A 12444-nucleotide genomic window follows, 5' to 3' on the forward strand; every position below is an offset into this window, starting at 1 on the left:
TGGCGTGTCCAAAACGAGAAAGATTTGACAACATTTATTGAGTTATTTTGAAAACAAAAATCATACAACATAGATCAATGCAAACATTGATTAAAACATTTGTCTGAAATATTGCATCTACATCAAGATGAATCCTTGGCTTCTCCAAAGGAATGTGTAGTCTTTTGCAATTACCCTGTAAGGGTTCGTGAAACAAGCATCATTTGAATTTCCTAGTATTGATAATGAAAATCATGGGAAATGAAAATCACAAAGAGTACACTTTAATGTAGGAGCTTAGATTGAAAAACAACAAGGTTGTGAACTCCCACATTCAAAGCTCTTGTTAATCTTGTGCCATTTGATTAGTGTAAGTCTCCATCACAAAATATTATAAACACTCTCCTGAGAAGCAGTAACTTGACTGTTGTGTTCATTAAAGTCCTTGAACGATTCCCTTTCTTCAAAACATTTTTCTGATACTTATTATAAAGTGTTGTAACAACTAAGGAGTCCAGGTGACTTTTATAGGTTTGAATTTCCAAGTATCAGGATGACCCATGTGTATAAAATTTTTGTAAGGGGAGGTGCTCCACTGGAAAACTGGCACCTGGTCCCATGTTGGCCCACTCACTGCAACCATGACGTAGTCTCTGAACATCTCATAGGAGGTCATCTGTAAAAGATTGCACACAATACAAATCGTTTATTTACCAGCCTCAATGTAAGACACTAAACACACGAGATCACAGTAAGTATAGCCAGATATATGAAAAACTGTGATATGTGCCAGGGAATCAGGTGAAACAAATAAAACCTTCATGTCTGTTCCTCCATGGGGTCTTTGCTTTAAGGCACCAAATGGATATGTTCCATTAGCTGGGTTCAGATCCGATCGGGCTGAGATTGCATTCTCCCCATTAGCAGGTGGTTTACAGCCGTCGTACTTTGACAATGGGTCTTCCTTAAAGTTATTATACCTATAAAGAGAGATTATGAATTCAACAATATTTTTATCATTACCTTGGACAAATAAAACATCAAAGTTTTTGTACTTTGCTGATTGATACGGGGCAGGAGTAGACACCTGAAAACAAAGAGCTTACCTCATGAGTCGGACCATTGAGTCCAAATCTGTGACATCTGTCTGGTTTCGTCTGAATATCTGGGCACGAGGATTCTTGTCCAGAGAGAACCATGGCCCAAACTTCTCAACCAGCTCATTGCAGCCACTGGCATTAAATATGTCCACATAGTACCTACATCCACACATAAATAAATAAAAATATTTCCTATAAAATCAGGTAACCATGTTTGGGTAAACTGTATCGTGGTCCAAACTGGATACTTACGGTATGTTGTAACTTGCCCAGTAGCCTTTCTGCAGTAGTTCCTGAGTTTTATCAGCGTAAACAACATGGCCCCTGAAGGAATGCAAGACCAGATGAGCTTAAGTGAAGTGATCACGTTATCTACTGAAACAATGATTGTATTACCAGTTTTGATTAAAGAGTAAAAGACTTACGGAATCTGCTCCAAAACAACAAGCAGGTCTTTTTTAATGTCAGTCTTTCCTGGAGTGAAATGATTATAGTCTACAATCATCCATTGATTGTTATACCTACAGAGAACATACATACAAACACAATCAGAACAGAGCAAACAGTCTTTAACCCGCAAAACTGACTGATTTGATCATTTTCATCTGTGTAAATAAATGGATTTAAATAACTGTCTGTGCATTAAAGATTGCATAGATTGATGAGTCTAATGGCCATTGAATTTGTACATTAACTCACGTTCCACTGTTGTACTTCATGAATATCTCTGCCCACTCGACGCCGCTGGCAGCCAGCCGGTTAGCCACAATATTTCTCAGCCATTCCATGACAGCGTCTGTGGGCTGAACGAACTTCCAGAGATCTGGGTTATTGTTGCCAATGGTGGTTTCCAACGTTACCTGCAGACACATGAACAGGAAATATAATGTAGAAACACATAAGCAATTTATGACTGAAAAATGTTTTTGTGATGTGTAACACTCAGTTCCCACCAGGCCACTGCTTAGGATGTAAAAGTCATCTCCAGAGAATATGGATCCTGGGTAGGATGAGAAGGCCTGAATTCCTCCAGGAAGTGGAACGTTTTCTAAAAAAAACATGGGAGACAGTGAATTGTTGAAGCATACTGATTGAAAAGGACAGAAGGAGAACTAAATTACCTTGAGGTGAGGTTTTATAAGCAAAGATGTATTTCTTTATGATTCGCAGCATGGACTGGTAGGTGTTCCAGGTGTCATGTGACACCAGCAGGTCCTTATTGTTTGGCAGCAGCTTAATGAGAGCAGAGCAGGAACCAGATCCAAGAGGTCGAATGTCGCTAGATTTGTTCAGAGCAGACTCCAAATCCTCCAGATCACCCCCGAGTTGGAAAAGTCTGATTTGACAATATATCAAGAAAGAATGTGAATCAACAGGGGGAATAAGATTCAACATTTCAGATACTATGAAAAAAACATGCTTTATTAGCATAAAACTGTGGTCATCACTCACAGGAAGCCAAATGGGTCCAAGGAGAACGGCCCTGTTGGAAACGCCAGCTCATCATTGTAGCTGTCCTCCAGGCCTTTCAGCTGCAGCAGTGCCAGTTGCACCTGACAAAAACAATGGCATAATCAAACACGATTTTGCAAAAACTGATTTATTGTATCAGCAGTGCTAATTGGGTACCTGGTACCAGTACGGTGAGGTGGGCTGCTTCTCTATTTGTTCCTGAACCCACTGTAGATTGGTTGCAATGAAAACCTTTAGACGCGCGCAGTAGCCAGTAGGACTTGAGAACGGCCCGCAGTAATTCACCAGCGTGTTCATCCAGTGCTTATAGATGAGCTGGAACACGGGTGCTCATTTCAGATTACAGGTATCACTGGTTAAACAAATGCCTTCGACTGAAACTTAGAACAGTGAAGGTTTAACTGACCTCGGAGGTGACTGCGGCCTCCACTGCACCAGCAGCATAAGCTTGGAAGCTGTCATTGTACTTACTGCTGGTGGTGACCTCCAGGAAAGACCAGCTGAAAGGGTCGACAAGTGTCAAGTGTAAATGTCTGTAAAGGCTCAAACCAGTGCAGCAACCTACAGCACAAAGACACGCGCGTCACCCCACGTGACCTGCTGATGCGTGATAATCGTTTCACTTCCTTGTTATGAATCTAGACGTGAGCAGGAATGTGGGTTATTGCGTCTTTTAACACTTTTATTATAGAACTCGTGAGTCATGTGTGCCGTTACTTCATTTTCTTACAGTTTGTTGCAGTCTATTGTTTTCATTATTAGTTATTTTGATTCCTTGCTGTTAATCTTAGATCATTCACTGGGAAATATTTAGCAGCTGCGATGCAACCACAATTCAGAAGCGTTAGTTTATCTTACAGCAGAAATAATGTTTGGTCGCGGCCGAAGAAACTAATTTTCCTCTCTCCGCGGTTTCTTCAAGTTTACAGTTGCAAAGTTTCAACTCACCCTGATTGTTTTATGTCATCAGTAAAATTCGCCCAAGCCACAAAATCCTGTTGAAATCCATCCAGCACCGACAACTGTCCGGTCCGTTTGTCAATAACTGCTGTTCGCATCTCAGGACGCACACACAAAACGCATAAAGCCGATAAAACGATGAAAATATTTAAACCTGTCGTTAGGCTCCTAAAAGCGGACTTGTTTATCCTGGACGCCATGTTGGCTTAAACAAGTCATATGACAACGAGAACCTGCAGTCATCTGACATACTCTGGTGCAAACCTTCAAAATAAAAGACCTTTTCCGGTTTCAAAGACAGCTCTGATCCGGCTGTTCAGAAAATCAATGCATGCAGAAACGACACAAAAGAACACACAAAACTCTTACGTCTTGACACAATATTTTATGTAAAAAAAGGACATTCATCCTATTTAATCTTATTCAGGTGAATCATTCTAAACAAAAATATGTCATGTACGGAATTCTGAAGTTTTTTTTAAACCAAACTTTGATCAGCAGGTAAATTTACAATAGGTTATATAGAATAGCACTATTAACACAAAACACTGGTGAACGGGTCAGATTAAAACAGAGGCATCTTCAGAACTCAGTCCTCCTCCAAACCGTCAGCTTCCATTGTTTCCAGAATTCCCTCCATAACTTCCGCTTTTTTCGGCTTCTTGGTGTCGGCTGTAGTGTTAAAAAAAAAAAAGAGAGAAGAGATGTAAGAAATCATTAAAGAGCACGTCTGATTTCATGCCTCGGATCAAATCTTACCATGAAAATGTTCGGCTGTTTTCCGTCTCAGTGTCTCCACTGTGTCCTCAGCATTGGCCCACTCCAACACAAGACGTCTCCCGTACAAATGGGTGCTGTGGCACAGCGCCGTAAAAGCTTTCTATACAAAAAATGTGTATAAGGTTTATAACCACAGCACAATACTGTACAACATAGTAGACACTATTCTGGAAATGTAAATCCGATGCTTTGATAAGCACACATTTCACAAACCTTAGCATCCTGCTTGGTGAGGAAGTCAATAAAGCCAAAGCCTCTATGATTCCCTGTACCAGCTGCTTTCTTTGGAAGGCGGACAGTCTTCAACTCTCCAAATGTACTGAGTGCAACCAGGCAAAATCATAGAATTAAATACTTTCTCAACTCGGTGTCAATAAAAACAGCTGTGTGTTTGTGTAACTCGTACCTGAAAAGCTCTCGGATTTCCCTGACGTTGGCTTGGAAGGGAATGTTGCGCACAAGGATCTTGGATCCTTTTTGCTTCTTCTCGCCCTGCTTCTTACGCGACACCTCTGTATTTCTGCACCCAGAGAACAAAGGACTTCATCAGTGATGATGACAATAGTGCCAGTTAATGCCTATTAACAAATTTGTTAATAAAAAATCTGTTAATTAATAACGTCTGACTATTGTTAGCGACTACATCACATTTACTATATTTATAAGCACAAAGTTCAGTACTGCCCACCCGAGGCACATCTTACTTAGTGGCTCGCTCAGAAATCCTCAGCTCCAACTGGTGATCATCAACAGTACAGTGCTGCAGGAAAGAGACAGGATGGACATTAGCCAAGAACCAGGTTATGGACAAGGTCTGTGAGAGTGATAGTGAGGAAATGGGTCCAGTACCTGTAGCTGCCTCAGGGCCTTCTGTGCTGCCTCTGCAGTCTGATACTGTACAAAACCGTAGCCCATGGACAAAAGCCTGCCTGGAATTAATAGTGGAAATATTTTTACTATACAAAAACAATGCCTTCTAGAATAAGCCATGTTTAAATGAGTACTAACAACACAAGACTTTTATTTATGCTTAACAATTCTAAAACACTACTGTTGCGAGTGAGTTGTGACAGGAGCTGTAGTCTAGTTTAGTTCATCCATACACACATAACAAAAACTATTTCTCCTAAATGAAAATGTCAATCACAGTTTGAGGTTTTATGTAATAATTTTAAGTACCGGTTTTATCTTTCTTCATAGAGACGGTGCAGGATTTGACTTTGCCACATTTGGAGAATGTCTGTAACAAATGAAGAAAATATTTTGTAGAATATAAAATGTATTTTAAAAACACATCAGCTAAATAGAAGCAGGGGGGTGCTGAATGCACCTACCTCTTGGAGTTTCCCCTCTCTCGTGCTGAAATTAAGATTCTTAATGAAAAGAGTGGAACCTGGAACCAGTTCCTCCTCCTCCGCCCCCTCCTCCTCCTCTTCTTCCTTCTTCTCGTCTGCTTTCTTTTCCTCTTTGACAGTTTCCTTTTTGTTCAATGCTTCGTCAGACAGTAGATACATCCGTAGTTAGTAATTGTATCCGCCTCATGTCTCCCAATAAGGTTGTCAAGATGGTTGTTTAAGAAATTACCTGGTGCTTGTCTTCCTGCTACAAATACCCCAACAGGTGCCCACTCCAGATACAGTGGGACATGGTGGAACTAGGGTTTGAGAAATACATTTTAGTCCAGAGTCACCAGTCAACACCAACAGTAGAGGCGAGGCAACACTCACCTTACTGTAAGCCAGTTTCATGAAGGCTCGTTTGGCTTCAGTTGGTTCCAGGAACTCGACAATAGCAGTGAGACCTGAGGGCGGCAGCAGCACCTGTCCCAACGAGCCATGAGGCGAGAAGAGCTCCTCCAGCTCTGACACAGTCACTCCAGCTGGAAGGTTTTTCACCAGGATTACAGTTTTACTCCTCTCTGCTGCTGCCTACATCCAACATAACTGGATTAAGGACACTTAAATATTTATATAGCTCAGTAAGAACTGAAGACAAGTCTCTATTAAACCTACCTGACTAAAAGAATCAAGACTGACACTATTGTCCAGTAGGAACTGTCGAGTCTCCTGCACGATCTGAGTTTCTCCCAGAGCCATTCGCACTGCAATACTTTCCTTTGACTCCTGAAGAAAAGAACACAGACCACAGAGGCTGTATGTTCAATGCCATCCTCACAGGTCTCATGCTAAGATAGAGGAACAGGCTGTAGAGTCACTCACATGATCGAGTACTTGGCTTTTTGTGATGTTGTACTTTTCAGCGATGGCATCTGCTACTGCACTTGTGCCTAGAAATAGTGTGTTCCAATTGTGTGAACTGGAAGGAACCAAAAAACATATGAGTGGATGTCAAGAAAGCTAAGAACAGAAGGAAAGTGTTGGTGAGATAATGCAAACCTGGAACTGGAAGTTTTGTCTTTAGCATCTTTTTGTCGTTTGTAAGAGGAAGAGCCTGGAGCACCAACATCTGAAGACTCAGCCTTTTCCTTCTTCACAGTGGAGGGAAGCAGGTGAAGCATTCTGCCCTAGAAAGATGAGAAAAAGTTTCCAGTGAGCCTTAATTTACACTTAGTGGTAAGTAAAGACAATACCACAGATCATGTGTATTGTATGGAGATAATCCACATCAGTGTAGTAGAAAGACGTTGGTTCATACCTGAAATATTTGTCCATCCAGCTGAGCTAGAGCAGAAACAGCATTCTCTGGTATCATGAACGTCACAAATGCAAATCCCTTGGGTCTTTTGGTTAGACCATCAATAGGGAAGAGAATCTCAGCTAAAGGACCTGTAAAGATGGTAAAATACAATAAACTTTGAATTAAGATCATTTTGAGAGTAGTAAACATCTGTGTGTGTTTTAAATCACCGTGTTTGGAAAACAGCTCTTGAATGTCTTCCTCGGTGCATGTGTAAGGAAGGTTTCTGACGAAGAGGCGGCCTGATTCTGCAACATCTTCCTCCTCTTCATCCTCCTTGAGCATCCTGTTAAAGTTTTTCTCAACTTCTCTGTCTTCTCTACGCCTTGAGCCCTTACCTCCCGAAGCATCCACACGGAAGAGTTCGATGTAACGCCCCCCTGAGAACAAGAATGTGACTTTGGATTACTCTTATTCCTGTTCCTCTCTCATTCTTGTATTTACATCTACTGATGGAGGGAGCTGTGATGTGTGACCATAAAAACAATACAGGGGACAAAGAAGAAAATATTAATCACCTATGTAGTCTTTATTTTTCTTCAAGGCCTTTTCCACTTCTTGTTCAGAGCACAGGTCCACATATACGTAACCTGAAATATATACGAAAGACCTTTAATTCTACCGTACATGAGTAGAGGTTGTATATACAGTAGATATTTACAGTACACGTTTCTGGTCTATTATCACATAAACAGTCTACTTTGACATAAAATGTGAATGAATAGACGTTTTAATGTTTAGAGTAGCATACCTGTCCTATTTCCACTTTCATTCTTTCCAATCCGGATGGCTACAGGCTTCAGTGGGGCCATGAACTCCCGGATTTGTTGCTAATGAAGTTATAGCACACACCATTGTGTTACACGTTGAATGTTCTGAGTGACATGTCAACACAGTGTGCTGTCATTAAGCTCCGGCCAACTCACCTCCTTCACATTGAACGGGGCTCCTCTCAGCTTCACTGTGAATTCTGTCATTGGCCCTGTCTAAAAAAATACAAATAGGGTAAAGTACAAACTGATGATGTGCTGTACTTAACTGAGCTCTGTCATACCTCTTTCTCGAAAGACTTCTTTGATTTGCTCTGATTTTTATCCTCGGAGGAAACTAAGGTTTTTGTCTTTGAGGCACTTTCTCGGTCACCACTCTCATAGGCACTGTCTGTGTGCAGGACAGGGCCATCATCCTCATCTTCATCATCTACCAAAGTGTCTGTCTGTGCCACCTTTGAGCGCAAGTAATCCATATCTGACAAGTCAGACTTCAGCGCTTCTTTACTTGCTCCTGAAAAAAACAGCAACTTATGTTTGGAATAGTCAATCTGCAAATAGTACCTTTAGGTGTGAATTTAATCTCATTGACAGACACTAAAAAGCACCACTGTTACCAACCTTCACCTTCGTCGTCGTCCTCCTCCCCCTCCTCCTCTTGATCCTCGATCTCATCCTCTGACTCGTCTGAATCAAAGTTAAGATAATCATCTGAAGCAGGCTTTTTACTCTTACTCTTTGTTTGTCCACTGTCAGAACTAGTTGCCTGCTGCACTGTGTCATTTGCCCAAGTCTGGACTTTGTTTCGATTCTGATGTAGTGACAGAAACTCCTTGAAACTTTCCTCCTCTTCAAGCTGAAACATCAGGACAATGTGAAGCTCACTGAACAATAATGATGTGTAGCAGACAACGTTGAGTACAATAAATTCACAGTCAGTATTTACTCACATCTCCAAGTGTGCTTTTGGTTTCCTTTTTTTGTTTCTGGAGAAAAAACAAACAAAAATTGACACTGCTCTTCTTTTTCAAAACACTAACAGTGCTTCTTAGCTTTTCTACATTAGGCTGCAAAAGCCAACTGGACGTACTGTGAGTATTCACCTTTTTGCTGTCGGAGTCAGGAGGAGCAGACGTTTTGTCTTGGCCTAAGGTCCGAGTGTGTTTACTCCAGGGCCTGGCTTTAGTAGGGTCTCCAAAGGCCTTACACATCTCCACCTAAATATCACAGATACGAATAAAAGTTCATTTAAAAAGAGGAAATAACTTCAACAACACCCGGGGAGACTGAAACTATACCGTGACTCTGGATGTGTCCACGAAGCTCTTGTTGAAATGCGCCAGCGCTCGGTTTGCATCTTCTGGAGCTTTGAAACCCACAAATCCAAACTTGCGGAACTTGCCGTCTTTCGTGAACTTCAGAGAGGAGTCTGTGACGGTCCCAAAGGCAGCAAACATGGATCGGAACCTCTCCTCCTTCATCTGCACACACGAACACACGTTTTGAACCTTCTCAAACACAATGAGACAATGATGATGTCGTCTGGCAGCAGAGTCGCCTACTCACCCCGTTAGGGAGGTTCTTAACGATGAGTCTCGACATAGCTACAGTGTCTGTAGGTTCATTGACACAGCAGAAGGTTGGTTTTAAAATAAATGTCAACAAACGAACGTGGGTCCCTCTCTAGGTCGCCATGCTGTCGTCGTCTTCTTCTTCTGTAGAGTTTAACGGCGGTTGGCATCCTTAAAGGCGCATTAGCGCCACCTACAGGTCGTTGTGTTGGAGGACGTCAATAAAGTGCAATTCGCCCTCTTGTGTGCGGGGGGCGACAGAGTCCAGACGTTTGAGGGTCAATATTATAAGAATTTCTCACTCACAATAAGAAAGACACCTAAAAATGTTTAGGCCGTAAGTAAGAAGAACAAACTACAGGAAAAATGAACATTGCATCTGGAAGAAATACATTTTCAAAAGTTTCTGGTTATTGTTTTTATACAAACAATATATTTTAGGCCTTGATGTGTGTAACTTAGTATGATAAAGCTAGTCAGGAGTCTCCAGCACTTTGCACTGGGTCTGCATTGTTCCAGCTAAGTGAAGCGTGGACTTTTACTCACTGATGTGTGAACATTGTCTGTGTAATGACTGCTGTAAATCAGATTACATCAGATTAGTTTCAGTTCAATCTTTACCTCACACATTATAGTGGTTATGGTAGAACATGCATTTCTTTCAAATACAGTTGGAGTCTTTCATCAACTAAGAAGGAAAGGCATTTCAAGGAGAAAATCTAATTTGATCACACTCTCCTCACGGCTCCTGTGCTTGGTTTTGAAGTTAAGCCTATTATAGCGGTATGGAATTTGAGTCCAGTACTAAGGCCAATACATCCAATAATTTAAAAACCAAACCTTTCTTTGTTGTACTCTTATAATAAAGCTATAATTTCAAACTACTTTTTTATGTTTATATATAAACATAATATATATATATATATTATATTATATATATAATATACATTATATATATAATATATATATATATATATATATACTATATATATATATATATATATATATATATATATCTAATATATATATATATATCTATATATTATATTATATTATATATATAATATACATTATATATATAATATATATATATTATGTTTATGTTTTTATTAGTATTACTGTACTAATCGGTAAAGTCGCAAGACTTGTATACAGGTGGTCCCCGGTTCGAATCCCCGTTAGGGCAAATAAGCATCCAGTGTGGGTCCTTGGGCAAGACCCTTCAAGCTACCGCCTACCTCATATCATGAGAGACAGTGAACCACATGAGATACCGGCTCAGACGTCGCCCGGTCTAACAAGGTCTGCGTCAGGTGTTGGGGAACCAGAGCACCTTGACGAGAAATGGGCTACTGGAACAAGAAAGAAATGGCTGAGATGCGAGAACAAGGCTCTGTTGGAATGCTACTACTCAAGTAACCCTAGTCAGAGGGGTTACATGAATAGAATGTGTGGCGAATGGGAACGGAGAAACCCACATTCAAGACTGACGGCGAAGCAACTAGTAGCTCAGTGTTCCAACATCCACAAACGGCAACTGCTATCACAACTTGAGATTGAAGAGATACAACACAAATGCTACGGCAAGGGGGAGCCAGGACGCCAGGTCAGAGGGGAGGTTTCACCATCTCCCCAACCGGAAATTGGGTACGAAGCCCCAATAAGCACAGATACGCTGAGCGAGGCAGCGACTGACCTGAAAGATAAGATCATGGCGAGACTGAACAGGCAACCCCGAACCCCACTACAACGGCTAAGTGAAGTACCATCAGAAAGTCTCATGGAAGATGTGAATGCAGCATTGAGAGTGATCCCTACCACAACAATCACAGAAACCAATGAGCTGGTATACGCTTCAGCATCAGTGATCCTAGAGGTGCTTGGCTATAAGAGCAACCATGGGAGCCATGAGAAACAATACCCACCATGGAAACGAAGGTTGGAGGCAAAAATCAAGGCAGCTCGGAGGGAAGTGAGCCAAATGACAGAGGCCCAGAGAGGTGCAATGAAAAGACCGATGCCCAAGAGGTACAGCCAGATGCCCATACCCGAAGCACTCGAAACTGCCAAGCAAAGGCTACAAGCCTTGGCCAGCCGCCTAAAGAGATACACCAGAGATAACGAAGCCAGACGAATAAACCGGCTGTTCACAACACAACCCGCGAAAGTGTACTCTCAATGGCAGGGTAATAACAACAGAGCAGACCCACCAAGGCTGGAAACTGAACAGTACTGGAAAGGGATATGGGAGAGGGAGGCATCACACAACAGTGATGCACAGTGGCTGGTGGATCTGAGGGAAGACCACAGCAACCTCCCTGAACAGAACCCAGTGACTATCACATCCAACAAAGAGTCTCAGGTATGAAAAACTGGACAGCACCTGGCCCTGACATGATCCACGCCTACTGGCTAAAGAAGCTCACTGCAATCCACGAGCGCCTGGCAGCACAAATGAACCAGCTGCTAAGGGATGGGACTCACCCTGAATGGCTAACCGAAGGGCGAACGATCCTGATAATGAAGGATCCCTCAAAGGGTGCAGTCCCACCCAACTACCGCCCAATAACCTGCCTCTCCAAAACATGGAAGCTCATGTCAGGCATCATCGCAACTAAGATAAGTGGGCACATGGGTCAATACATGAGCGAAGCACAGAAGGGCATTAGTAAGGATACCAGAGGAGCCAAACACCAACTCCTGGTAGACAGAACAGTCGCCCAAGACTGCAGAATGCGACACACCAACCTGTGCACAGCCTGGATCGACTACAAGAAAGCCTATGACTCAATGCCACACACATGGATCACTGAATGCTTGGAGCTGTACAACATCAACAGAACTCTAAGGGCCTTCATTGCAAACTCGATGAGGGTGTGGAGAACCACCCTTGAAGCCAATGGGAAGCCACTTGCCCAAGTATCCATCAAATGTGGCATATACCAAGGAGATGCACTGTCCCCACTGCTGTTCTGCATAGGTCTGAACCCCCTCAGCCAAATAATAAACAAGACTGGCTATGGATACCGACTCCGGAACGGGGCCACCATAAGTCACCTCCTCTACATGGATGACATCAAGCTGTACGCCAAGAGTGAGCGAGACATCGACTCG

At 42.1% G+C, this 12444-nt stretch overlaps 2 protein-coding genes across 3 annotated transcripts; both read right to left on the bottom strand.

Annotated features, from left to right (window-relative positions):
- Positions 1-19: 19 nt before the first annotated feature.
- plbd2 (phospholipase B domain containing 2) lies at positions 20-3751 on the bottom strand. Of its 2 annotated transcripts, none has more exons than XM_029163871.3 (12): positions 3501-3751; positions 2959-3052; positions 2709-2867; positions 2532-2632; positions 2201-2415; positions 2033-2127; positions 1779-1939; positions 1505-1600; positions 1332-1403; positions 1086-1238; positions 797-959; positions 20-655 (listed from the first exon to the last, which is right to left on the bottom strand). In XM_029163871.3, the coding sequence occupies exons 1-12, from the start codon at positions 3710-3712 to the stop codon at positions 485-487; spliced, it is 1692 nt and encodes a 563-aa protein (XP_029019704.1). In that variant the 5' UTR covers positions 3713-3751; the 3' UTR covers positions 20-484. The 2 variants fall into 2 exon arrangements, with proteins under 2 accessions (XP_029019704.1, XP_040928403.1); XM_041072469.2 differs by having other exon boundaries at positions 2959-3113; positions 3501-3634.
- Positions 3752-3882: 131 nt separating this feature from the next.
- On the bottom strand, positions 3883-9485 carry rbm19 (RNA binding motif protein 19). The gene is made up of 24 exons (XM_029163866.2): positions 9326-9485; positions 9058-9240; positions 8863-8976; positions 8710-8745; positions 8381-8615; positions 8044-8273; positions 7916-7975; positions 7741-7819; positions 7508-7579; positions 7160-7369; positions 6948-7078; positions 6689-6816; positions 6512-6608; positions 6305-6415; positions 6020-6220; positions 5877-5946; positions 5627-5784; positions 5472-5532; positions 5142-5221; positions 4997-5052; positions 4699-4812; positions 4506-4611; positions 4272-4392; positions 3883-4184 (listed from the first exon to the last, which is right to left on the bottom strand). The coding sequence occupies exons 1-24, from the start codon at positions 9359-9361 to the stop codon at positions 4102-4104; spliced, it is 2772 nt and encodes a 923-aa protein (XP_029019699.1). The 5' UTR covers positions 9362-9485; the 3' UTR covers positions 3883-4101.
- Between the last annotated feature and the right edge of the window lie 2959 nt (positions 9486-12444).

Source organism: Betta splendens, chromosome 9, assembly GCF_900634795.4.
Source record: "Betta splendens chromosome 9, fBetSpl5.4, whole genome shotgun sequence".
Classification (NCBI taxonomy): Eukaryota; Metazoa; Chordata; class Actinopteri; order Anabantiformes; family Osphronemidae; genus Betta; species Betta splendens.